This window comes from Cottoperca gobio, chromosome 21, assembly GCF_900634415.1.
Source record: "Cottoperca gobio chromosome 21, fCotGob3.1, whole genome shotgun sequence".
NCBI classification, from domain to species: Eukaryota; Metazoa; Chordata; class Actinopteri; order Perciformes; family Bovichtidae; genus Cottoperca; species Cottoperca gobio.
The window spans coordinates 7354182-7382144 of NC_041375.1; the positions used below are offsets into that span (position 1 = coordinate 7354182).

The following is a 27963-nucleotide window of genomic DNA, read 5'->3' on the forward strand; positions in this document are numbered from 1 at the left end:
TGAAAACACACACGCACCTGCATGTACCTACACATGCACACGTGCATAGATGTGCGTTAGCATGAACTTAGATAATGTGATCATTATTAGGTTTCTGAAGAAAATACATTTCCTAAACACCATGTAAACGAGCAACCCAGTTACCTTTATTTAGAGATGAATTAAGAGACATCTGGATACATTGCTATGTTTTCTTAGAGGCCACTTTATTTGTGTTCCATGTTATGTGACTGGAGTGACAGCAGTGGGATCAATAGGAAGAGAGTTACGCTGTGCTCCATATTGTCCAAAGTATTCCAACAGAAATTTGACTTACTAAACAAAATAAAGTACAGAAATGTGTTTCCTCACCTTAAAGACACCTAAGGTAAACTTCTTCCTAAGACTGTAAGTGTGTACAGATCTAAACATCTTCCCCACTTCCCTTTCTCCTAAAGATTACGTTCCCATACAACAAATCTTCATAGTCAATTATGTTTCCTGTGAAATGTATTTCCTCCCGGATTACTGTCACAGTTTTAAACACGTTGTTAACGTCAGGAATCTAAACCAAATGTAATTGCTTAGGTTAAGTAAAACATTATGGTTAAAATAAGTTGTTACACATCTTAAGTTACACACGTTAGATACGTATGTGATGAACGTTATGTGCGTTACGTAGGTTAAAATAAGTCAACATTTCCGTTTCACACGATAAATGAACAGTGGTTTCCTTGGTGAACGTCCCATGCTTGTTCGAACCCTCCCATCCACCCCAACACACTCCCTACACTACTCCTTTGCTGGAAACATAATTAACAGTTTCGTTGTATGGGAAAGTAATTTTTAGGAGACCAGGCGCCCACTCTCCTGTTAGTTTGGTTTTACCTGATAGGGTGGGTCAAACTACACCTTAGTCATTCTTATTAGTTCATACAGTTGGGTGACATCACACAATTCCCAGCATAGTTCCACCCATTTTCAACCGGAGCAGAGGTCTAATTATCAAGTGAAAACACCTGTATAGGTGTGCAGTCAGAAAGTATAAATATCTCTCTAAAAACATGTTAGTGCTACATGATTATTGCACTTACATGCAGTTGGTTTAATCGGGTTATTGCATCGTGCATAATGTTGGAGTGTTGATCAGTGTCACTTTGATCTGTCCATGTCCACTTCTTGTCGTGGTGTCCAATGCTGGTCTGAGGACGCCCCATGCTTTTACTTTTACTGTGCGTTTGACGCTTACGCCTTGTTCACCCATATCTGGATGTGTTGAGCAACCATTTACATATTCCAACCAATCGGGTAGTTCTGTTCTAAAAATAGCTCCATTAAGTTTTATAGTCGAGAATTAGGTTTTGATTAGTATGATCAGTTTTTCCTTCATTTAATTTTAAGCCTCTAATCTCTTGAGGGGAGCAGTTGTTGTTCCTGCATGTGCGAGGACTGCCCCAAGTCTTTGCTGCCAACACCATCAAGTTCAATTCACAACTGGCATCCTGTCACCTCTCCAGTCTTTGAGTCCATATGATTGAACGCCGGGGAATATAAAGTAGGCAATTTTGCAAATGAGGACTGGCCCAAATGTGGTCGTTTTTATACAATTACACACTCAGCAAGTAACAACTATTCACACTGCAGTCAGGCCCATCCTGTCTGTTCCCGTCCACTCCCATTGGCTAAGTATCAAACTGCCCATTGATATGACAGCAAGACATATGTCAGGTGTCACCCTCAGAGGAGCACTTGTCGTTAGTGGACTCTGATGCCACTCGATAGGCGAGTCCTTCGAGCACCCTAATCGCTCCTCAATATCATTGAGTCCAAACCCCATCCCTCATCTGAAACACATAATATCTGATTCAGCTTCTCTCTCTCGTGCTGTTTATTTATTCTCATTTCATCAAATGAGAATAATAATTATCAAATATTTGCTTTTGTATTTTAAATGTTCTTATTATTTAGTTAATTACTTCCCTCAAGCACAACCTTCTTTTGTAATACACCTCACTCTTCAGAAGCACGTCATTTGCAAAGCTATAATTTAAATCATGAAATATCTATTGAAAAATGTAACGTACGGAACTCCTAAAGGTGGATACCAAGCCGTAGCTGTAAGCAGCATCTGCTGCGTGTTCATTGGACAGAGACACTGTGTCTTCAGTGGTTCTTAAGTGTTCCAGTCTGCAAGGCCAAGCAGCAGCCATTATCATCAAGTCAACTTCACAACAACTGTCTTTTCTGTTGGGCCGCTGGTGTGTGGGAGGGTTTTACATGGAGACCATCCAAAAATGTGTGTGTGTGCAACAAGGTACACGCATCAAGAAATGTGAGCAACATTGAGCTCTGTTCTGTCGGTTCATAAAACAACAGTTTGTCTAGTCAAATGAGGATGTGATCACAATCTGACGTCCTTTGCTTCTCCGAGAGTTAGGCAGAGAGAGGGAGAGAGAGAGAGACTCATAAAATGCTCAACATGCCTGAGACTGCCCTCTGATGTCACAGAGAGCGAGAGAGAGAGAGCAAGAGAGAGCGAGAGTGAGAGAGAGAGAGAGAGAGAGAGAGAGAGAGAGTGGGAGGGGACCAGAGGAACAGAGGGAGGGAGAGTGGCAGCCGGAGGGCAGAGCAAAAAACGCCAGGGAGAGAAACACAGAGAAGCGGTGGAGTGAGAGACGGAGAGTGTGAAAGACAGGAGAGGGAGAGAAATCTGTTCTCACTGAGAAAAAACCAGGTTGGTCCGCTGTATTTTCGCGCTACAGTGGACTTTACAGCTCTGTTCAGAGTCACACTTTTGGCTACAAACACACACTTTTCTCTCTCTCTCTCTCTCTCTCTTGCTCTCTCTCTTTCTCTCTCTTAGAATACTGTACACTACACACACACACACACACACACACAAACGCTCAACAACCGGACAGCACGGCACAACTGATGGGTAAGAGCTCTTGGTGTTGTGCATGGATTTGTTTGGATAGTGTGGGTGTTGACAATTTAGTTTTATGTGGTTTGTAACTAATTGTGTGTGTTTTTGGTGTGTAAACGATGAGTTTATATAGTGCCAATTAATTGTACATTTCTCACTGTTGTATTATGTTTAGATGGTGTGTATCCCTAGGCTTGTGTTTATGTAAACTCATTTAGCCTATAGATATGTCACAGGGTATTTGTGCTCACTTGAGGAGAGAGTGTATGTCCGTGTGTTCATTGGCTGTGTGGGCGTGTAGCTTTGAGTAGTGGCAGTGTTTATTGAATGGTAGTGATGTATGGAGACTCTTGCTCAGCACCACTCAGTGCTGCCTTTAACTGAATGGAGCAGATGGCTGCGTCTGTTCCTCCCCACAGCCTTTTGTGTACATCCATGTGTTCCTGTTTATGCCTCCGCGTGTGAGCGGGAAGGTGCATGAAAGTTTTTAAACACAACAAAGGATTTTGTTGTGTTTTTCACTGTTGATTGCTCAGCTCTTGAAGAAATGCAAATAACTGAATTGAAGTGTTCCGTTCTTCCAAAAAAAGCACGTAAAACTGCTGTATCCTGATCAAAAATGTAGTTTTCTTCATTTCTGTGTTAGATTACATTTAGAGTTTAGATAAGAGTAATAAGAGTTTTGTTTGTAGTTTGGTTGGTGGCCAGAGTGCATGCAGTGTGGCCATGTGGCTCCACGTCTCGCTGTCTTTAATGTGTTTACTGTATGTGTGTTAAAATCACAGAGCAGTGTTAGAGCTAGCAGATAGGCTAGTAATGTCAGCTTACTGGTGTTGTTTATCTCTTTAAATGACTTGAGTAGTTGCTTTCCATTGCTTTAACCCAGTGCAGTCCGTTCATGGACACTGACTAGCTGTCCTCAGAGGAAGAGAAAAGAGAGATGAAGAAAACAAAGAGGTGGTGACAAAAAGTACAACCCACTACCCCACTCCAGGGACATGTGATGACATATTTTAACAAGTGCACACACCCATCCCAGACTTGACAGTAAACCATTGGAGATGAATGCACATGCAGACCATGTGTTTAATTAGTTGCCTTTACCATCGTTGGTCATTCCTCCATCTCTAGCCCCACCCCTCCTCCCCTGTCCAACCAACCGCTGGCCATAACCCTACCAGTCGCCATGGTGTTTGCCTGCCTCTTCTGCAGGATAACACTATGTCAGCGATTTACCATTCATTCTTAATCGGCAAGCGTTACACTGCTGTATGTATTTTCGTGCATAGCTTTGTTTTTATCACACACACTGTGTTGCCTGCTTTTGAATTTTAAATGAGGGTGTGCACTCAGTTCCTCATAACCTGCCACTAAACATGCATGGGGTTTTGTCTGAGTGCATAGATGCCCGGTGGGGAGAGCAGCTCCTTCGGGAATCCTGGTCTATAAATAACTCCCTCTGTGTGATCCATGATCTTAGCCTGATCGCGGGAGAGGGGGGTGAGAGGAGGGGCATCATAATGCCTGCGGTGGGGAAACCTCACAACTCCATGGGGTTTCACAAAGTAAACACCATTTCCCCGTCTTGAAATCATCAGAGTTGATCTTACTTCTGCCACTCATCTTTAATGTTCCTTTCACTGCTACACATTTAGAACCTATTGCACACTTTGCTGACAGATGACAGGCTCTCTTGATAGTATCAGCTCGGGAGGTCACCATACCAGAGGTTTAGGAGTCGATGTAAAATTCCACGGCAAAAAACTAAAACAAACCAATAAATCCCATGTACTCCAACATACACTCCTTTATTACGGTTTGTATACTAGTTTTTGGTAGGAAGTTAAACAGGTCATAATTCCCCCACTAATCTACTTTATATTCCTGTGAAAACATCTCCTTCAAACAACTGTATTTATTAGAGTTTCTTGGCAAAGATTAGGCACTAAAACTCTTAAAACTCTTCAAATGGCACTAAAACATACGAGCATCACTTTACACTTTGTTAAGAAACAACTATTTGTATTGCATCACTGAAGAGGCATACAATCATAAATCATAAGGTAAAATGGTAACATTGTGTGAGTCCTGTAGTTTTTATTTTCCACTTCTCTACCATGACAGCGAGGTATACAGCTTTCTTCAGTTCACTCGTGTGAGGATATTCACAGTTATCCCGGGTATTTTATCATGACCTGCTATTAAGTCCTGCATGCTCCGCTCCCTAATTGAGACCTGTTCGGCCATGCCTGCAGCTGGAATGTTTGCATTTTCATGTCCAGTGCTGTCAGGGTGAGTCAGCGTGTGCGTCCGCTTCTCCTCCCGTTGGCTCGGCACCATTAACCTCATGCCGCATTCACACAGTGCCATCCTTGTAAGCTGGGCCGATTACGTCGCAGGTGCCTGCATCCCTGCTGGGTTCTGTATGTCGCCCTGTCTGCTGCCATTCACAAAGCTTTGTTTGCTGTAAACACGCCGCTGACGATGCGTTATTCAGAGAGCTGCTGTTGTTTCTGTCACACTGCAACAGTACTGTGATCCCGTATTGCCATGTCAGTCAGACGTGACCCAGATGTGTTTCCTAAGTGCTATCAAACCTTTTGACAGAAACGGCCTTTAAATGATCCAGAGCAGAATTGTGTAACTCAACCGTTATTTGGAAAAACACAGTTTCATCCTTGTACAGTTTGCAAACAATAACATAACAAATCACTACAGGAGGTTTTGATAGATTTAGATTTTTGAAGAGTCTCCACAATTCTCCACGAGTCTGAAACAACTCTACACAGTAATAATTGTTATCAACCTTTATCACATAATGTTGTGCAAGTTTAACCAAAAAAGATGAAACTATACATTTAACAGACTTTTACTCTGGGCACTGAAATGACTTAGAATAAAACATGTGTGAAAGGTGCCCACAGGGTTGACACGTAAATACATCAATATTATCAAAAGTTCATCAATTCCTCCTGTGTCACATCACAACCAGCAGACGGCTCTGGCTCTCAGTACAATGTTAATGTGTCAGCCAGTGTGGTTAGCTTCTGCGTAGCTTGTGGAGTGATTACACCACGTCCCTCTTTCTCTCCAACTCCATCTCTCTGTGCCACCTGCACTTGTAGCCCCTCAGCTTCAGGGTAAGTGGCTGTACTTTGTTTTTCAGTCTTGCAGTTGACCATTAAGTGGCCAGCCATGTGAACAGAGTAACACGTACAATACAATAGGACATACAATGTGACACTATACAAAAGTTTACAAAAAGACACACACGTTTGTGTAGACGCAGTTCCATTTTTGTAATGCGCAGGTGCACTTTGTTGGGCTTGTTGTGCTTATTCAAAAAATTCAAGTCCAGTCAAGACGGCTTGCATCTGGTGAGTATAGTGGTGCAGCTTAGGTTGTTCATTCACATCAGGTGACATACAGTAGTTTTGGTCACCATTTTGGCACGAGGTTAAGGCCTCCTATCAGGGACACAAAGCAGCCTGGTCTCCTAAAAATGAGTTCCCATACAAGGAAACTCCATGGTCGATTACGTTATGAAGGATACTTATTTTTCCCCTGGATTACGTTTGTCTTGATTTATCACAAACATGTTTTATCAAAGTCCTCGAAAGTCTGCATAGGGAGGAGATCGGGGTGGATGGATGGGTCAGGACACCGGAGTTTGTGTTGCATGTGAAGCCAACAGTCAGCTTTGACCTATTTATCTTTACTCCGTGACTTAAATAACATAACAAACATACTTCATTTAAGCCAAAACCGGATCTTTTTTTCTAAACATAACAAATCATCTCGTTGCCTTAATAAAAGCAAGTAGTTTATTTTGTTTGCCGTTTGGTTTGCAAACAACATGCAACCGAAAATACCTTTCCCTCAAAAGGTAATTGAGAATGCACTTTAGTTGTATGAGAACATCATTTTGTAGGAGAAAGCTTTGAACAGAGGCGCTCACTCCAACCTGTTTGTCTGCATGAATGTTTGATAACTTTCTTTTCGCTAGCTTCGTGAATTCGATGTCATGGATTACTAGATGTGCAGTTGAGGGACTGTTTGGATTTTGTTGTTGAATGTAAAGAAAAGAAGCAGATCATGTCATTTTACATTTTTGGGGTTAGGAGCCCCATTTGTCTGTGAAAACAAACAGCCTTTGTGAAGCCTGTGGCATGCTTACTAAATAAGACACTTGGGGAGCGTACATAAATAGCGTTGGGTCGAGAGCGAGTGTGAGTCTAACTCTAGGGCCCGCCCTATTCAGAAGAAATTGGGATGACAGGTCTTCCCGTCCGAAGCTCGCCGGCAAATGTTTGTATAGGAAAATAAACAGTAGAAAAGCGCTATAAAAATCTAATTATTATTATTATTATTATTATTATTATTATTATTATTAATGTATGTGTTGTATAGGACAGGAGAGGTAGTGTGCTGATTACCAGGGTTCACAGGGAAAGGCTTCGTTTGGATAACATGGATGATTAGAACATACTCCTCAGAGCCAGAATGTGGATTGTAAACATTGTAAACATTGTAAACATTGTGCCTCTCTCGTTCTGTTTGTTTGTTTATGTGGAAGTGACAAACAAAAACGTTTTTGAATCAGAGGTTCAGGAATCATTTTAACTCGCACATGTACACAAAGCTTCATCATCAACACATGCCTGACCTATACCCTTGAAAAAGATAAACCATGCTCAATAAATGGTGATAAAAACAGCTGACATATTAACATCAACAGCATTCAGTGTATGGTAGGTAGCTGCAACTCGATTATGTGCATTATATTATTATTGTCCATTAATCTCTCGATTTACTGAATTAGTTTGGCCGATTGTGTTTTCCAAAGATCTCCTCAAGTGTCTTGTTTTGTCCACAATGCAAAGATATTCAGTTTACTGTCATGAAAGAGTAAATAAACCAGAAAATAATCACATTTAAGAAGCTGGACTAATTAATGTAATAGCTGATCAAACCCTCTCCCCTGGCTGAAGCCTGGCTTTTTCATCTTTTCAAACAAAAAGTAGTTTCTTCTAATGTCCAGCTTTCAAACAAGTCTTCACAAGTATATTGACACAATTACACACGCACACACATGCACACACACGCACACACACGCACACACGCACCAGTGAAGCACCAGCATGTCTGGCCCCGGCCACACCCTTTCTTCCCTCCCTGCTGCCTTCCCTTTGGGTGGTGTTGAGTTTCCTCCCGCACTCTCAAAACCTGCCCGGTACCAAAGATGTCATTGGCTATCTCAGCAAGTAACTGCAACTCCATCGCCACCTCATTGGTCACTGGGGATGCCAGGACAGCCATGATAGGTCAGAGATGCTCTCCACTGGATTTAGGGTATTGATAACTGGCTGAGGGGCTTGGCACGGTGCGAGATGGTTCTCTACGGAGCGGATATCGATCAGAAAAGACTGACAGGAGGTTTTGGTCTTGAGTTCACATATTAAGCACACATTTAGAATTAATTTGGTTGCATGTTTTTGAAGATGTTGTCATGTGGAACATTAAGGCTTTTCTGACTTGTCTTTTTTTTGTAACACAGCAACTAAAACTACAGATCTTGTTTACCTTTCTTTTAGCTGGTTTATCTTAATAATGCCTATAATACACTTTCCAACACCTACACATATAAGACTCATGCTGCAAACCATTGAATCAATAGCACTGGCAGTTTGAGACGGAAAGATTAAGTCGGCAACGAGAATTTAAAATAAATAAAGTTGACTCCAAACATGCAATATTCCTGTTACATATCAAGGCTTTAAAGTTGAATGTTTCTCTAATGTTGTGTTGTCGGGTTGTACTACTGTTTGTGTGTAAGCCGCTGTGTTGTTTGCTTGTTTTGGAGAAATAATCTGATTGCACTAATACTTTAGTTTTTGCATGTCAGCCATGTTGATGCAGGGATATTGCCTCTCCTGTGTTGGCTCTTAGCATCCATGTTTCAACAGTAATACAGGACTGTACTACTTTGCTGGATTATTCAGATAAAGCAGAATAAATGTTGAAGATTTAATATAACATCTGGGATGTAAATTAATATTTTTAGTTGTTTCGTGTGCTTCAGTGATCTAACGTTTTGACATGACAGTTGAAGGGCTCATACCTGTGACCTTTTAGTTTTAGGATGTTATGTGTGTGTCTTTGTGCAGTGTAGAGTGTGACAGATGCAGAGTGTGTTGGATTTTGGACATATTGTTGTCCTCTCAGATATGTGATGGCACTGGGAATCCATCTTCTTCAACATCACACACAACTTTTCTTTCTCTGTGAAACATACACGCGTAGCACAAACATACAGCACACTGTCAGCATTGCACTTAAAGTAAGCAAAAAGCTGTGACCGCTCACACATACACAGTCCAAGTGGAAACGCACGAACACGAATACACACAGTAAAGTCTATGCGTGTCAGCAAATCCCCGCTGCAAAACTCATGTTGCAGGGGGGATTGTTTTTGCTCTCTGCTGCCATGTTTCATCATTTTACCCGTGTGTGTGCGCTATTCTGTCAAATGTGCACAGGAAGAGAAGTGTGTGTACAGGATTTCTCTGAGATGCTGTTTGTATGTAAGCGTGTAATTTAACACATTACACTTTGGTCCCACAGCACTGACTGTCACTCGGATGACACAGTTTATGTTTTTAGTGTTTTTTGCTAATGCTCTTACCCAATGTGTACAACTCTAAAACAGGCTTAAGTCCCTAGTTTGCCAACAAACAGTATGAAGTGTAATGCAACAGTCAAGGCTGCAGTGACAGCTGATGGAACACATGTTCATGTGTCTTATTCGGATCAGGGAGAGGACAGGGTATTTTGGCCGCTATCAAAGGATAATAAACATTTTTGGACCTTTTGATTTAATTATATAATTTTACTATAAATAGATATTCTGAGAAGAAAATGACATGAGTTTTCTTTAATAACTCCCATATGAGACAACTCAACACTGTAGTATGAATTCCATGTTCCGGCCACCCTCCGAGACAAATCTGCTTGATGTGGTCCAAATCTTCACGGCATCGTTGTGCAGACTTATTTGCTGCATGTTCTAAACAAACTCCATCTTTATGTGCTTGTTTGCTCCACTCTTACCTCTTCTCTCTCTTCTCCTCCAGTGGACGTGAGCACGGCAGCACTGCCCATGCAGGTGCCCCCCACCACCACAGCCATCCTTCCCATGGATCTGCGCGTAGTGGACCATCCTCACCTCCACCATCACCACCTCCACCTCCACCACCAGCAGCCCCCCTTCAGCCTGGTTCCCCAGCCCCACCCTACACCGCCCGTCTCCACAGCCTGTCCGGTGTCCTCGGAGCCAGGCCGCGGGCCAGTCATTAGTAAGTGGGCACGATCTCTGGTTGTCATGTCTAGTGGTCAAAAGTTGTCCGGCTCTTTATAGGTATAAAATGTACAATTCCGCATTAAGATTTCTAAAAACTGCTACACCTATGTTATATATGTTGTCCAGTTGTGAACTTACATTTTCCCAAATGTTTCAAACCTGGAGAAATCTGTCATTTTATTCCAGGTAACGGTCCCTTTTATTTGGTTGCCTGTAATGGCGACGTATCTCCTTTGAGCCTGCGTCAGTGTTGTGGTTGACTTTTTATCCAGTTTCACGCCACATTTTTACCATACGCTTGTTAGATCTTGGTCATTTCTAACTATATATTCTAGTCATAGGTCGTCTGGATCTTACGTTATCAGATAAAAGAGCTGAGCATACATGGTGTGACAGCCGAGCAACGTTGGAGAAACACTTATGTACTGCTGCATTCAGTGTTTTACTGGTTTTAGTCACTGGCTCCGTTTGATTTGGAGAGGAGGAGACCTCTGTGGATAATTCGGCTCTCTGTAAAAATCCTCCTGAACTATGAACACTGAAGCTGGTGAAGACGACAACTTCCGCTCTAATGTTTTTGAAAAATCGTCAACAGACCACCAGGAGCAGCAGCTGCAGCAGGAGCTGGTGACTCTCAAACACAAGCAGCAGCTCCAGAGGCAGCTTCTGATCGCTGAGTTCCAGAGGCAGCATGAACAGCTGTCGCGACAACATGAAGTCCAGCTGCAGGAACATATCAAGGTGAGTGGATGAGGAGGGAGTCCTTCCTTGGATACAGCTACTGTCGGACTGTACTCAGCAGAAATGTACTTCTTGAAGGACTGAAGGAAGCATGTGTACACTTAAGTGATGTAAGTGTTACCTGATCCGGTGGAAGTATTTTGCTGCTTAGTCCTCCCCATGGGAACCTTGGCCCCTTGTGTGTGAATTTTGTATGCCACTCACTTTTTAAAAAAGCTTCCCTTGGTGTTGCGACAACCACAAAGTCAGCCAATGAGGATCAATCAGGTATGAAAATACGTCTGATGTGTATTCTCCAGTCTCCCGGTTAGCATTCAGCACATTAGACTTGGCTTGGTGATGTCTTGTCCTTCACAGTAGCTAGCTTTCAAATCATGGATTCATTACAGTAGGCTGTGGCTACACCAGGTCAACACATTGGGCATCATGCAGCAACATTCTCTCAGATTTAATGAATTCATTTCTATATACATTTTCTGTTAAGAGGAAAAAATAAGATTTGATGATGACGAATCAAACAAAAATAAGAGGAAATTAGTTTCTACATGGCTTCCTGCATGACGTCCAATGTCTTGTATTTTTTGCTTATCCAATGTCCTTTACCCATCTGCTCTGTCTCCTTGTACTTTTCTTCCTTCTATAGTCTTGTGTCTCTCTCCACCAGCACCAACAGGATTTACTGGCCCTCAAGCACCAACAGGAGCTGTTGGAGCACCAGAGGAAGATGGAGCAGCAGCGTCACGAGCAGGAGATTGAGAAGAAGCAGCGGGAACACAAACTCCTACAGCTCAAAAACAAGGAGAGGGGACAGGAGAGTAAGTAACTGCTAGTAAAGGGGATATTAAAAATGCCTTGATGTAATTATACAAGGCATCTGAAATGTGTACTATGATGGTAATAAAGTTGCCAAATGTGCGTTAGTTTTACAGAATGGGATTTTAAAGTGACCTACCAGTTATGAGCGTCAGTGGGTTGATATTGCTGGAGTTCAATAGTGTCATGCACAAGCTTGAAATAAAGCTGTCTTGTTTGACCTATCATATATTCACTTTCCATCTCCTGAATGCTGCCAACATCTGCTGTAACTGTGCTGCAGCACTGTGTCATATTATCACAGCAGGTGTCAGAGAGACTTGGCCTCTCTGTCACAGCACCTGTCCTCACTGCCCAGCAGTCAGAACAGCCTGACCTCACACATTTACTCAGGGACCAGAAGAACAACAGGTCCAAGACGTTCAAGTGGCACACATGCCCTCGTCTTTCTCATTTGTTCTCTTTATCCTAGTAGTCGTTTTGTTTCAGAAGAAAAATGACAGCAATACAGTCACACCAGGCAATTCACTGTCCCATCCATTTATTTTTGTTTCTGTTTAAATGATCATTTTGTTCATTTCAACCTATTTGCCTGGCCTTGCCCATCGTAGAGTACTTCAGTGATGACGTATTATTATAAGACAACCTGGAAGTTAGGAGGTTTCCCTCGACAGAAAGCCAATCTCTCTGTTAAGATCTCTCATGCTTACGTTAACCACAGGCCTCATTTCAGGCTTCTAACCAAAAACCCATCGCCTTGGAGACGAGGGCGCTGGAAGTGCAAAACATGCAAACTTATTTCTGGGTTTTAGGAGTCATTCCTGCAGCATCCATTGAATGTTTTATGATTACATTGTATTCACTAGACTACTCGCTGAGATCTGGGAACACAATGACATGTCTACAACAAAGTCTAGTACACTACTGCACGAGCTGCCAGACCATCAGACTGCTTGTAAACAAGACACCAGTTCAGCCGGATCATCTGAACCCCTTCATACAGCCATGAAATCAAAAGAGTGCCAGAGATGTTGGGAATACTCCCTCATTGGAAAACTGTGTATGCCCAACTACAGCAAATGACGTTTCTGCATTCCTCAGCTATTCCTTGGCTGTGTGAAGGTCATCATGAGCGATGAACTAGTGGCTATGAAACCAAAGTCATTCTTTGATATTTATCTTTATTTATATTTATTTGAGAGCACTCCTTCTACCTTTGCTGTCAGGAGTCTTGTTTAACCTGCTGCAAAGTGCTCTCATCTGCTCTGACAAATAAAGCTGTCCTGGTATTAAGACTCGAATAATGAGCTTTCACACAATTGTAATTGTATATTTATTAACTGTTCTTTGAGCTGTGTTAAGCCCATTGCTACTGTTTAGAAACCGCATTTATAGAAAGACTTGAGTCGTTATGTTAAGCACTTTGAATTGCCTTGTTGTTCAAAGGTGTTATTTAAATAAACTTGCCTTACTAAATATGTTACTTAGTGGTTACATCCAAATAATAAATGGGACTTAAGGGTATTTTCCTTTCCATGCTGGTGTCCACATATTACCATGAACCACACATCTTATAAATGTTGTAGGACAGGTTTGGGAATGCTCTGCTACTGGGGAGCTAATGACTTGCTTAAACTACTCTTAATTCAATGTTTACATCCATGCAGATATTAGTAAATGAATGTAGTAAAGTTAATCAGTCGATAAAGACTTATTGTGTTTTATTGGCTGTAAAACGCTCGAATGTGGCTTTGTTGGAAGGGTTCCATGTGTTTCTTTTCAACAAACATTTCAACACTAATCCGTTTGAATATACTAATGATGGACCCACCACCTTTGGAAGCATGATCTTATGCCAGTGAAGTCCTTTTCCTCAACCATTCTCTGCTGGGCAAAGTGAGCCCACAGTTTGACGTCCATGGAAAAAGCATTGGGCTGTAAACAGAGGAAGCTTTGTTAAGTACTGCAATAAATTGCATAGAAGGCAGTCTCATAAAAGCCAATTTCCTTCAGTGGCAAAGAGGACATAGTGGGATGTCAGCACTTCCAGCTGCAGTATGATTTATAGAGCGTATATTAGCTGTTGTCACGTTCACATATGGTATTTACCTGTTATCACTCCCACTGTCACACTCACAGAAAAACACACCTCAACTCTTTTCCCTGTATTCTCAAAACAGAATGCAGAGTTTCGCCCCCTTTATTGCTCTCATCACTCCTTTCCTCACTTGTTTCTCTCAGTCTCTCTTTCCCCTCTCACCTCCCTGGACAATTTGTTCGGAGCTGTGAAACGAGGGTGGTAATTGAGGAGAGACCGCGAGCGCAATGAAACTTGCGTCTTCAAGGCGAGTCACAGAGCACTGCTGTCGACTCTGTGGACTTTCAGTGAAGGCTGTGCGCTCTGCATGTAGCTGCAAACCCCATTATCTGTCCAAGTATGGATGTTGTTATAATCTTTACGTTAGTGTCACAGATTGGACACGGAGGCAGAGTACAGTAGAGGCGCTGAAGCACAAACGTCTCCAGAAATGCAATATGGAAAATGTTTTTTGTATGAGGTGATGAATAAGAAGTGTACATACCTTTTGGTTACTGAGCTCCCCATGTCTCTGTGTATCTCTCTATCAGGTGCAGTCGCCAGTACAGAGGTTAAGATGCGGCTTCAGGAGTTTGTCCTGAACAAGAAGAAAGCCCTGGCTCAGCGAAACCTAAACCACTGTCTGCCCAGTGACCCACGCTTTTGGTATGGGTGAGTGTCACAGCCCACCACTACAGAACCACTCATTTCTTGGGATTGTGACTGGTTGTGGATGAAGAATGTATGCGATATTATGTCAAACTTCAAGTTTATTTCTGTCATTTGCCTGAACAGCAACTCATGTGCATTGTAAAGTTAGTTCATATCTATAAAGTACTTCTACACCCAAAATGACCATTTATATATCAAGTATTCAGCCTGTGCTACTTTGAATACCTGAAGAAAACGTTGTGTTTCTTGCATGCTTCCACGGTGAACGAAGAATCCAAAAAATGAAAGACAATGAATTGAATTGCCTGCGCATGCGTGAAACTGTTTACGGGTATATATATACATATATATGTATATGTATATTATATATATATATATATATATATATATGTTAATGTATGTATATATATATATATATTATATGTATGTTATATATATCGTATGTATATTTATATGTATGTATATATATATGTATATGTATATGGTATTTATATATATTGTATCATGTATATTGTATTTATATATATGTATATGTATATATATATATGTATTTATAATATAGTTATATGTATATATATATATCTCTATAGTCTCTTCATCTCTCTCTCTCTCTCTCTCTCTCTCTCTCTCTCTGTCTTCCTCTCTCTCTCTCTCTCTCTCTCTCTCTCTCTCTCTGTCTCTCTCTGTCGTCTCTCTCTGTCTCTGTCTTTCTCTCTCTCTGTCTCTGTCTCTACTCTCTCTCTCTCTCTCTCTCTCTCCCTCCCTCTCTCTCTCTCTCCTCTCTCTCTCTCCTCTCTCCCTCTCTCCCCTCTCTCTCTCTCTGTCTCTCCCTCTCTCCTCTCTCTCTCTCTCTCTCTCTCCTCTCTCTCTCTCTCTCCCTCTCTCTCTCTCCCTCTCTCTCTCTCTCTCTCTCTCTCTGTCTCTCTCTCTCTGTCTCTCTGTCTCTGTCATCTCTGTCTATCTCTCTCTGTCTCTGTCTCTCTGTCATCTACTGTCTCTCTTTCTCTCTCTCTCTTCTCTTTCTCTTCTCTCTTCTCTTCTCTCTCTCTCTCTCTCGTCTCTTCTCTCTCTCTCTCTCTCTCTCTCTGTCTATATATATATATTGTATATATATATATATATATATATAAATATATAATATATATATAATATATATGTGTTATCTATATTTCGTCACCGTGGAGGAATGCTAGAAAGACTGAGTTTCTTCAAGGTAACACGGGGCGACTGATAGATACAAATGATGGACAAGTTCCTGTTCTTTCTTTCCTCTTGCCTACTAACCTTTGTTAGTTGCTTGTTCTTATTTAAGCTAAAAAAGAAATGTCACATTGAGAAAATATCAAACATAAACGTAGACATAAAAGTCCCTCATCTTCATGACATGGCAAACCTTGTGGTGTGCACCTCTGTTGTGTGGGCGTCCCTATGTGCGTAAGAAGCTATCAACATTAGCATCTCTGAGAAACTACAGAGGGAAACGTTAAAGACGTTGAAAGAAAGAGGCTTTTTTTTCTGTCCATGTTTGTAGTCAGTGATTGACAGCTGGCTCTCTTTGAGGTGTGTGCGTGTGTTTGAAGTGGGCTGAGAGAAAAGACAATGGCACCTCTCATGCGCTTTAAATATTTGAAGAGGCTTTAAGCAGTCAAATATTTCTGCCAAGGCAGGAGATGATAGAACAATTCAAAGAGTGTGCCATCAGTGAGGAAAATGGTTTTCAATCACTGTCACCAGTTCTCCCATTTCTTTAGTCTCCTACCTGTTTGTTCTACCTGTTTGCTTTCTCCTCAGTTCTTCCATACATGGACATCCCTCTTTAAACCTCATCTCTCCTTATTTCCTCTGTGCATTGTTCACCTGTCTCTCAGAAGGAATCTAGGCCTCTTCCACTCTTTCTACTTTTTGTCTCTTTCTCCATTCCACCCACATTGTTGTCCACTCTGCTGCGTCTCTTTGTGTGACCTTGCGGAGGGAGACGGAACACCTTTTGTGTTTCTATGGAAAGTCAGGTAAGGTACGCCGAGCTTGGCAAGCATACATATATACTTATTTATTATTTTGTTTCTTTTTTGTAGAAAAACCCAGCACAGCTCTTTGGACCAGAGCTCTCCTCCTCAAACAGCATTGTCAGCGTACACCCACCCAATGCTCGGCACATATGACTCAAAAGACGACTTCCCGCTCCGCAAAACAGGTACAGAATGGTGCCAAGGTTTTTTCTGAGGTATTGTTACTTTTTGACATCCATATTCCTCCACCTCTTAAAACTAGCCACCCACTGCATGTCTAGAAGGGTGCACTAATCTTCCTTCCCCCTGCATTAGCAATTGAAATGGCTTACTGGGTTTCAAAGTCAGGCACATGAACCAGAAGTCTGCTACTGGAGGATTAAAAGGAGCTTCTAAAACAGTGTAAAAAAGATATAAGAAATTATTCAATGAAATCTTTTGAACCATTCTAATGTAAATGAGGGTGGATGGAGAGTCTAACTTTAAATTGGAACTTTAAAAACCAGTAAAATAAATTGTAATAGTTCAACATTTTGGGAAATATGCTTATTTGCTTTCTTTCTGAGCGTTAGATGAAAGATTTACTCTCATGTCTGTGTGATAAATATAAAGCTGCTTAGCATAAAGACACTAACCAGGAGAAAACATTTAGCCTTGCTCTGTCCAAAGGAAACAAACAAACACCTGCTAGCACCTCTAAAGCCACTACACACTTTATATCTTGTTTTTCTAATCACGGCAAAAACCAAAGTGTAGAAATGACAATCCGACAATTTTACGAGGGGTTGTGTGCCGGACTATTTCTTTGCCAGGACCAGCTGTCAGGCAAGAAGCGGACTCAAGTAATTTACTGGTTGCAGCCAAGCAATAGTCCTAAATGATCTTAACTTCATTATTTCCTGCTTTCAAGGTCTTACAGTAAATGAATGTGGAACTATTCGAGGATTAGAGCCTGTTAATAAAGACTCTTACTTCTATTGAACCTTTTTGCTCCTTCATCAGGTGTATATCTTTTAAAAGCCAGATGGTTATTCTCCTGTTTTAGATATTGACACATTCAGGCACATCCTTCACAGACGTCAAACTGTTTAACAAAACAGCCCTTGACTACTCTTGTGAAGTGTCCGAGGAAGCACATAATAACTGACCACTTCCTGCTTTTTGGATGCATCACTGTTATTTTTCCGTCCTTCTGTCCAAGTCAAGTATGGCCAAGCTGTGATTGTTCACTTAGTGTCAGCAGCTGCCTTGGCAGTATCGCTGCCTGCTTTCACAGCTGGAGGCCCAGCTCTATGTACTCTGCACTGCTGCCCACCTGCCGTGAGCTGAAGGCACGAAGGATTTATCCTGGCACACAACCTCAGATGGCAAGTTTCAACTTTCAGGGAGACTCAAATATAAATCAGGAATGAATGTCTTGGGGTGCCAGTGGTTCTGAGAAATATTCACAATTTACAGTTTTCAAAGTTCATACTGATACAAAGTATTAGGCCCTATAGCGCAGCATATCACTGTACATATGTCACGGACATTTCAGGAGAAATAGATTTTGAGATTAATCCGTGGTTTTTTTGCTCTGGTTCCAAACAGAAAAACAAAAACTATGCCCCTTTTTATTTCATTTGACTGATTAGGTTTTGAAAAATGACAGAATGAGCGGTAAACGGATTGAGATTTGAAGGCAGTGTTCTTTGTCTTTGTGTCAGTTGTGAGGAGAGGGAACACTGACATGTGCACGCAGAGCACCCGGCTGTTGAGAAAGTGTTGTGTCAACAGTGAGCAGGCAGACCGTAGATCAGATCAGATGGGCACACAGAGATGAACTGTGTTCAAGAGGAAGTGAGTGATAGTGGTCACCACAGTTGTGAGGCGCTCTGACGACAGGAGCTGTCACGCATGACGTTTTTTGCCTGCAGTGACCCATTTTTGTAATGTATGCGTGTAAATTCTAAATGTACGTTCAGAAGCCCGGCCGGGTACATACAGTATTTCACAACAGGGGTTCAATTGTCCGAGTCTGAGAGGCTCTGTGATAATGAAGAACACAGAGGGCCACTTTGAATGCTGTGGCAGGAAGTCTGTTAGGCCTTCATGACAGACATAGAATTGTCATGTTGACCCCCTTTGTCCCTCACACACACACACACCACACACACATTCTCGTTCCACTCTGAACATTTAAACCCTGCAGGATATCCACATGCAATACAGCACTTCCATGTTCTTTATATAATCCAACACATAGCTTCCCTACTCAGCCCAGAGCACAGTGAGGGAGCTTGTGGATCTGCAGTCTCACTCGAGAACAGTCCAACATATTGGCTCTTACGACGGTTGTCTCCCTTCCATTCCTACTTTTAAACCCGCCAGTCAAGATTAGACCCATCTCCTCTGATGCCATGGGAGATCACTTCTTTGTGGTTCTCCTTCACAACTCAATCCCGCCTTCAACTTGTACACTGATTGTTGGACTTGTTTGTTGGCTGCACCCACCTCCAGGTTTTTAACTTAACCAAATTCAGTGGTAAAGGTCTGGTATTTTATACATCTCATCTCAAATCTTTTGGCTCTTTACGACAACAACCAACTACAAGGGCACTTGGAGAGCGCAGGCCTCTGCAAAGGCCAAGTACCCTTTCTCACAACATGTAATGTGTGTATTTGCCCCGTTACTCAGATTCCCTCCCAAATGTAACGGGTTCTTCCTTGACCCATGCTACATCCTTTTTGCCAAGATTTATCAGGCTAGTCGTTTTTCCGTAATCCTGCTAAACCAATCATTTTGCAGTAAAGAGATTTACAAACAAATCTATGTATCTATCTAGCTATCGATCTATGTTATCTATCTAATCTATCCGTCTACCTACAGTTTGTCCGTCTATATAATGTATCATCAACGTGGTATTTCTGGGAAGCTCCACTGATGAGTTTCAGCAAACTACTCTATTGATATCCATAAATCTCCCTCTTACTTGGAAGAGCAGAGCGGCTTCCCCCAGCATGAAGCTCGGGACTCCCATCTGTCAAAATGTGAGCGACTGATCAATATGTTTTGTATCAGAGAACCAGTGTATTCCTCCCCCACTCCGCATTGAAGTATTAAGCACCACTTATAGAGACGTTTAATCTGGTATTGATATGCCATCAGATTGCTAGATATAGGGACTTCACTTTACAGTTTTAAAGTGTGAGAATGAATCGGAGAAAAGCCTTGAAAGTTATTTCCTGTCTTGAGCAGCTTTGCATAAGAGGAGATAACACGTAGAGGCAAAGAACGCTTAGAGAAACCACAGTGCAGCAATTTCTCTTTTGAGACGAGACATTTGTCATCAGGTCATTCTGAGCATCAGTAGCATATAAAGAGAATATACAATGTGCCTTGGATTCAGGAGTCTTGTGTAATATTCCACTTCCTCGCCTCAAAAGCCAATTTGGCCACGCATGGCGAGTGTGGAAATTGGTGTTGCCTGACAAGAGATGATGTAAAGTTACACTAGTGTAGCAGGAAGTCTGAAAAGATTAAAAACAATGCTGTTTAGAAATGCTGTTTTCTGGACCATCAACGTCGGAAAGTAGGACAGTAAAGTGTGCTGTGACGTGGCGGCACTTACACCATCGGCAATGGCTGCTTCTCGTGTGCATGTTTGCGTAGAAAAACTATTGAGTTATGGAAGGGGGAAGAGAGAAGAGGGGATTTAGAGGGAGGGAAAAAGAAGAAGGGAATAGATGGAGGTGAAGGAGGGAGAAAGGGCTACAGTGAAACACCAGCATCAGCAGTAAAAACCAGTCTGGGCCCTCTGCAGCGAGTGTGCTCGCACGTGTGCACACTGGTGTGCTTTTGCTCAGTCGGCATTAACACCATTCAAAGTCACTGCGTCCTGAGGTGAACACCCCGTGGCGACCAGTGCCCAGCAAGCACACACCCCTGCTTCACCCTCCTTCTCTTTCTCCTTCACTGTCCTCCTAACCTCCCTTAACCTTCAATTTATCCTCCTATCTCTCTCCACTCCTCCTTTTATCTGTCCATTACTTTGACTCAGCTCGCACAAACACAACCTTGACCACCCCCCTCTTCTATTCGATTCGCTTGCTGTGCCTTGTCTTTCCTCCCCTGGCTACCCACCAGATTGACCACAGTTTCTGTCACCTGTGCAGCCCAACTGTCAGTAGGTCTTCACAGTGGAGGCTAATAATGTTTCCTGTCACACCTGGGTGATATCTTTTAAGCATAGCAAATGTTTGTTTATGATTTAGCACATACATAGCAAGAGATAAGTGTGTCCACTTTCGATGGTGGCAATTCCAACACCAAGGGTCTGACCAAGGGTATCAGATTTTCATTACGTTGTTATTGTGGTCATAATAATTCACAATAACAATAATATCACGATATCTATAGAAAGTAAAATAACATTAATGCTATCAGTCAAAAGTATCTTCAACTCGTTTTGTTGTGTCATATTTACATGATATCAATATTGAATTTCTTTTTATTTGATCATCGATCATCGCGGCCCCTAGTTAGGGTGTTATCTAATTTCAGCCACATTTTTTAGCACCACGGTTCATTAACTCTTCTCTTCGTAAACAAAATGTTAGCGTAGTTTTTTTAGGGATGTTCAAAGCGTTTACAAGTAATGTTGAATTCTTGGGTTCACGATTTACCACAAACTTCATCAGAAAATGCCAATATTCACAAGATCTGCCAGCATCAATTAAACTAACACCACCTTTTTTTGTAACATATCAGAAAATAATGGAGGAAATATATTTTCAATTATTGTTTTTTTGTATTGTATTGTAATAAGTGATACTTGTGGTAATGTCAACATGTCAGACTACTACAATTCCCAGTGCAATAGACTGCTTCTCTCATAGTCTTTCCTTCTACTGTCTCCTGCTCAGCTAATGCAAAGCATTTTACCCTGACCCACTCTATCCCTCTTAACAAAGACTTTGGAAGAGTGCCCTCCACTTAGAAGAAGCTCTTTTTTAAATAATTGAGTTTATAAGTTGAGCAACAAGTTCCCCTTAAAATTGAAAGTGCATTTGAAAAAGTACTTAGACATTATGAATTCACAATGGGTCATCTTACCCACACCGACCAGGAGGTGTATTGAGTGCTTGAGGTACATTAAAACTTATTGTAGCTTCATCCTACCTTGATTAGCATTCAAGGCTACAGGAAGCCAAAGGGCCAAAGGGCCTGTAATGACCCTGAATAAGTCTTCTAACAATACATCCCTACAGTACACAAAGAAGAATCAATTGTTTCCACTTGACTGTACCAAAAAGTGCCAGCTCGTTCTCTGAGACTAATGAACGTAACGGGGTCTGTTTGATACGAGGTTGTGGGACGAGCATAGGGTCAATCGGTGGTCAACCGTTCAGCTTCAACTAATTGAACGGAAGGAAGCCAGTGGAGGAGGGAATAAAGCTGCCCGTGTCTGGGGTAGTCTGGCAGAGAGACAGTAAAGCAAGATTGTCCAGAAAAGGTCAGGCCCTATCCCTGACCTGACAAGATTCCCAGAATATACTGAATGCTTGCCTCTTCTCCGTCCTGCCCTTATGTGGCACTTGCCAATACAGCTCCACAGTAAATCCAGATCGGGAGCCAGAGCCACAAGAAATATAGAACCAGGCACACACATGCAAAAGCTCACATGACGACGGACAGTGGCATTCCTTTTGTAACTGAAAGTGTCTGGAAACAAGCAATGTTCACTGGCAGAGCGTGGAGGCAGCGTCATTAAGTGCGGGGTCAAGAAAGCTGCCAGTTGGCTGCCTCTCCTCTCGTCGCAGCGCCTCACACTGTCACATGATGATGGCTTACCTCAGCTCCCGGATCTGTCCGCCAACACATACAGTGTGGCCTATAGGGACGCGCTCATTAGCCCCACTACATGCCCCTGAACAAGCTCTAACTTGTGCGGCCCCGGCAATCTACCACCAAACTGAGTGCCTGTGTCGCTCACTTTAGAGAGAATCTGTAATGAGGCTAATTTTGGGTGTAACACATAATGTTTTTAGAATGTTGGAAATGAAATATTTACCCTGCCATTGCTTAGCTCTATCCTTGTAGTTATCTGCCACACGTTTGTTAAATGGAATGGGAAAAGCCACACTTGATGACACAAACAAATATTGACAACATGTTTTTTTAATATGGTTTCATATGTAAACTAGAAGGGCACTTAGAGACCACAGACCACCTCCAAGGCTGTATCCACCCCGTGATTCGGATCTGCTCAAAAATGTAACTGAGTTCTTTCTTTGCCCATGCTACACTGTCCCACCAAGTTTCATGAAAATCGGGCCAGTAGTTTTTCCTTTATCCTGCTGAGAGACAGACACACAAACCAAACCGAAAAACATAACCTCCTTGGCGCAGGTAAAGAATGCCTCAATTCATTTTTTAAGTCTTGTCTTCCTGTAGACTGAAACTTCTCCACCTTTTTTGAGGAAATTCTCCATCATGTCCCTTTTTCTTTCTTTGTCTCGTCAGCCTCTGAGCCAAACTTGAAGCTTCGTTCCCGGCTAAAGCAGAAGGTGACAGAGCGCCGCAGCAGCCCTCTGCTCCGAAGGAAAGATAGTCCCATCACTACTGCCAAGAAGCGTTCCCTAGACGTGGCTGGTGAGCACTCTCGTTGTTGGATTTCATCTGTTGAGTCAAGATAAAGATGTGCAGAATCTGATTCTCTCAGTACTTTCATAGACAAGTAAAAGAGATTTAAATATCCCCTTTCTACCCCATATTTGAAACATCACTGACTGGGTTCTGCCTAGTTACATGATCTTTGATAGCTCATTTTTGTCATATAAATACATTTAAATAATGTTATTATTTTAGTAAAGTTTAGGATGTAAAAAACAAGGACAAGGAATAACAGAGTCCTATTTAATGTCAGAAAGCTCACCTTCTCAGGCCAGCATGTTAACAAAAATCCAACTTTTGTGTTGTGCGTGTTGTAGAGTCTGCATGCAACAGTGCACCAGGCTCAGGTCCCAGCTCCCCCAACAACAGCTCCAGTAACATCCCCAATGAGAACGGGGTCACCATCTCCAGCTGCCCAGGAGAGGTAACCAACATCCCTGCCAGTGTCTGCATGTGTGTGTCTTATACTGTTTGTGTGTATGGGGCGGACAGGTGACCAGACGACTCCAGGATAAGATTGGCCATGTCTGTCTGTTTTAATGGAGGGCTTAAGCTTTGTGTGCATGTTTGTGTGTGTAAAATAGATGCGAAGCAATGTACTTTACTGTGTCTACTTTGAGTCTAAACTCTGTGTATTTACTGTATTGTTGTATGTTTGTGTGTGTTCAGGCCTCCCTGCTTCAGAGGTTGGCTGCAAGGGAATGTTCCATTAGCCAGCTCTCTCTCTACACCTCCCCTTCTCTGCCCAACATCACCCTGGGACTGCCAGCCACAGGCCCTGCTAGCACTGTGAGTACACTCAATGCACAATATTGTACTCGTATAATGCAGCGTTTACCGAAGTCCTGAGAGGCAAGTGTGACATTTTGTTTCTGCTGATCCATTTTATAAGTCAGATCCAAATTGTTTTTGCAAAAAAGATAATATTTCTAAGTGTTTGTTTTATAATGCATTCATGTTTCGAGCCTCATAAATTCAAAATGAGTATTACAACCACAATTACTTAGAAAAATGTTACCTGCCAAACAGAAATTCCCACCTGTTTTCACAAATGAAAAAATAAACTTATCCTGGCAAATCTTTTTTTCACCTTCTTATTAAGTCATAAACACAGAAAACCATTTCAATCAGACGACAGAATTTATCACTAGAATTGTTTTCTCTCGCATGCGTCTCGGGGCTTTTGTAGAATTACTCATCAAACCAAAAAAGATTTTGTTTGCAAAACAGCTCGTATGAATTATTTCTGGCATGAAGGTGCCTTACATGTCTGCTTGTCTTTCTCCATCTCACTCCCGTTCTGTCTCACTTGACCCTTCTTTGTCTCTGTCCATCTGCCACTCTGTGTCTGCCTGCCTCCTTCCTTCTCCCTCTTTGTGTCTCAATCTTTCTCTCTCTCCCTGTAGTTGATGTCAGGACATCAAGATGGCGAGAGTCGTCTGGTATTGCCTGCATTACAGCAGAGCATTTCTCTGACCCCTCCATTCCTGCCCACTGCCCACCTGCCCTCCTACTTGGCATCCTCAGCTCTTGACAGGGAGGGGGCCGGAGGGGGCACGGCTGGTCACAACCCCCTTCTCCAACACATGGTACTGCTGGAGCAGAGCCACAATCCAATGGGTCAGTATTCACTGCAACATTTATTTCTTCTTAGTTATCAGATACTGGTGTCTTATTTTTATACAATTCTCTATATGTTTGTATCGGCAGGGCTATGGGACAAGAGTATACATGTACAGAAATTAATCTTGGTAATGTGACGCTATGTAACTAACAGTATAATTGGCTCACTGTTTTATATGATTGTTAAACTTTTTTGAAACAGTGTGTGCAACACAAGAAATGTAATATCGCCTGTGCCTCGTCAACATCTTCTATTTTAAGGAAAACATTTTTTCTTTGGTGACCTGGGAATCATTTTTGTCCCACGTGCCAACAATGTAGCATTTCGTGTGTGTGTGTGTGTGTGTGTGTGTGTGTGTGTGTGTGTGTGTGTGTGTGTGTGTGTGTGTGTGTGTGTGTGTGTGTGTGTGTGTGTGTGTGTGTGTGTGTGTGTGTGTGTGTGTGTGTGTGTGTGTTTTAATTGCGGTCAATCTCATTGGAGCCCGATTATTGAATTACTTGGAAGTGAAAAAGATAAATGTACCGAAACACACAAGTATAATCTTCTGTTGCAAATATGATTTGAAGTAACCAAAGCAGAGCTGGAAAATAACTCTGCATTGCGTCCAAATAGCAATTGTAGCTCATCATGTGGCGATGCCCCTGTGTGCCTTATTGTAATGTCTCCAGTCTGTATATCTCTGCACTAAAAGCTGCAGTTGGTAACTTTATTAAAAATAACTGTGGTTGGCGCTTGGTTTTGCTTTTAAAGCCGTTTAAAAGAGTTCACTAAAATATGTTTCTGAAAATGTTTGAGGCAATGCAGTAACAGGAACTTCATTCATATTTGATCAGCGCTGCCGAGTTTGACAGTTTGAGTTTATGAGCAGTGACTGACACTGCGTTAGAGCCTCCTCGGCTCTGATTGTTTTTTTCCCTTTGGTGCAGTGGAATCTTGCAAATGTCATTAGGAGCACTGGCAGGAGGCAGAAGAACATGATTTTTGTCACAGATCATCTGTCTCATGCACTTCTGCCAAGATATAGTGACAGTTTCTGCAAATTTGACAAGCACTTATTAACTCATAGCTTTAAGCTGGCAAATGAAATATATTCTAAAGTAATATGAATGATGGTCAAATTAGAGAAATAACTTATTAAAAGAAAATGCTAATAATATTCTCCTGTGAACACTCTGTGTTTACCACAGTTGGTCTGGCTGGCCTCTCTCTACAATCGCCTTCTGTCTCCAAGCTTGCGCGTGGCCACCGTCCCCTTGGAAGAACCCAGTCGGCCCCTCTGCCCCAGCAGCAATGTGGACAGGCCCAAGCTCTGCAGCAGCTGGTCGTCCAGCAGCAACACCAGCAGTTCCTGGAGAAACACAAACAACAGTTTCAACAGCAGCAGCACATCATCAACAAGGTGTGTGTGTGTGTGTGTGCGTGTGCGTGGAGAATGGTATCTAAGGCAACATTTAAACAGCTGTGGTAAAGCAGCAGGTTATATGTATGTGTGTGTGTTTAAGAGTGTGTGTGTGTGTGTGTGTGTGTGTGTGTAGGAGTGTTTGTACGCAACACTGATTTGGTAAATGTATATGAATCCAGTCTCTTCTCTAAGAGCAGGATGAATCAGCCTGCAATCAGCAAGTCTTCTAGCAAGTCTTTCATCTCTGTGTTCGTGTATCCCTACTTCTCTCTGTCACCTTGGCAACTGTGCTCTAGAGGAAGCTGCCTCCATATACGGTCACATGGGAAGTGTGGCTCGGTGCATCATTGTGGGTGTGTGTATGTGCGCACAAGGTGACGAGGGGTTTTAAAGCATTATAAGGTCATTGTAGAGAGTGAGATAGTTGTTTGTGTGTACAACCCGTGTGTGTGTGTGTGTGTGTGTGCGTGTGTGTGTGCTGAAATTCCTGCAGGATTTAGCCCCATTATCTTGTGTTGTTGGGGACTCCGTCTTCTTCCAGACACAAAGCTGTTGTGACTCCTGCTAATTAAGTCCAGCTTAAGTGTAAAAGCAGGTTATTTTCATCACACATTAATTTGTGTTTATACTTTCCAGGCAACCCAAAGTAAGAATTGTGACTAATGAGTTTGCATTACGGATTAAAAAATAGAAACTGTATTTGAACTATTATGCTTATTTCTCTATACTATATAATGACAACAATTATTTTAGGTGTGGCTGTGTTCTTTATTAGAGAAAACATTCTCAGTTAGAAAGCCCTGAACACTGTGGACATGTGTCCATGGTCCTGCCTCATGCTTTCATTTCATTGTGCATGTGTGAAACAGGATTTCTTCCTTAATTCAATGTACCAACTCACCGGCCACTCAATGTAGACCCATGTTTATTAAGACATTTGCGGCTGGCATTCCTGTTGGATAAATCTGATTGCTTCCTGCCTACTTTTGATTGTGTCTATATTTGTTGTGTTAAGTTCATTTAAGTTGAAAAGCTGGCTGCTATGAGGACTCAGTGAGTCGCCCATTCGCCTCACAGGAAGCAGGTTCCAGGTTTGAACCTGCGGGCCAGCTGAGGCCTCTCTGCGTGGAGTTTGCGTCTTCCCCGTGTGTTTGCGTACTTTCCTCTTGCTGCTCTGGTTTTCTCTCCTGTTCGTCTATACAGTGTATCAGCCCTGTGATAGGACCAGTGTTGCGGATCCCTTTTTTTTTACGACGTCATTAGCATAAACAAAATAAATGTGTTATTGTATCTGCCCTGTGATTCGGATCCACTTCTCCCTTGGCCCATGCTACATACTTACAACCAGTGTTATGAAAACCGAGCCAGTAGTTTTTATGTAATCCTGCTGACAAACCAACAAACTGAGCAGAAAGCATATTTAAATAACATGTCCCCAGCTTGCCATTGACTTTGTTTCGTCTCTTTACTGTTTCTCAAACAACATCGCACAATGGAAAAAAGTAGAAGTACCCCCAAGAAATACTATTGATTGCATAATCAAGCCAGGTTTTGAACATTACACTTTCCATTCAACAGGATGAAGTACAGTACTCCAGGCAGCAGCATGTCTCTACAGAATGATTTTAATACTAGTTTTTATTTTTATCATGGCTGCCATTAAAAGTGATACTCAGCACATGTATGAGTTCATAATCCCAAACTA

At 42.1% G+C, this 27963-nt stretch overlaps 1 protein-coding gene across 5 annotated transcripts in view; it reads left to right on the top strand.

Annotated features, from left to right (window-relative positions):
* The first annotated feature begins 2639 nt into the window (after positions 1 to 2639).
* Positions 2640 to 27963, top strand: part of LOC115026165 (histone deacetylase 4-like) — a 36378-nt gene continuing 11054 nt past the window's right edge. For 3 of the 5 annotated variants that reach the window (XM_029458832.1, XM_029458833.1, XM_029458836.1), the window contains exons 1-11: positions 2640 to 2917; positions 10039 to 10260; positions 10861 to 11006; positions 11650 to 11821; positions 14448 to 14568; positions 16644 to 16762; positions 23083 to 23211; positions 23550 to 23656; positions 23902 to 24021; positions 24639 to 24852; positions 26044 to 26255. In XM_029458832.1, the coding sequence (XP_029314692.1) occupies positions 2914 to 2917; positions 10039 to 10260; positions 10861 to 11006; positions 11650 to 11821; positions 14448 to 14568; positions 16644 to 16762; positions 23083 to 23211; positions 23550 to 23656; positions 23902 to 24021; positions 24639 to 24852; positions 26044 to 26255 (1566 nt within the window). In that variant the 5' untranslated portion in view covers positions 2640 to 2913. The remainder of the gene's footprint in view (positions 2918 to 10038; positions 10261 to 10860; positions 11007 to 11649; positions 11822 to 14447; positions 14569 to 16643; positions 16763 to 23082; positions 23212 to 23549; positions 23657 to 23901; positions 24022 to 24638; positions 24853 to 26043; positions 26256 to 27963) is intronic. The other 2 variants (XM_029458834.1, XM_029458835.1) reach the window with 1 other exon arrangement.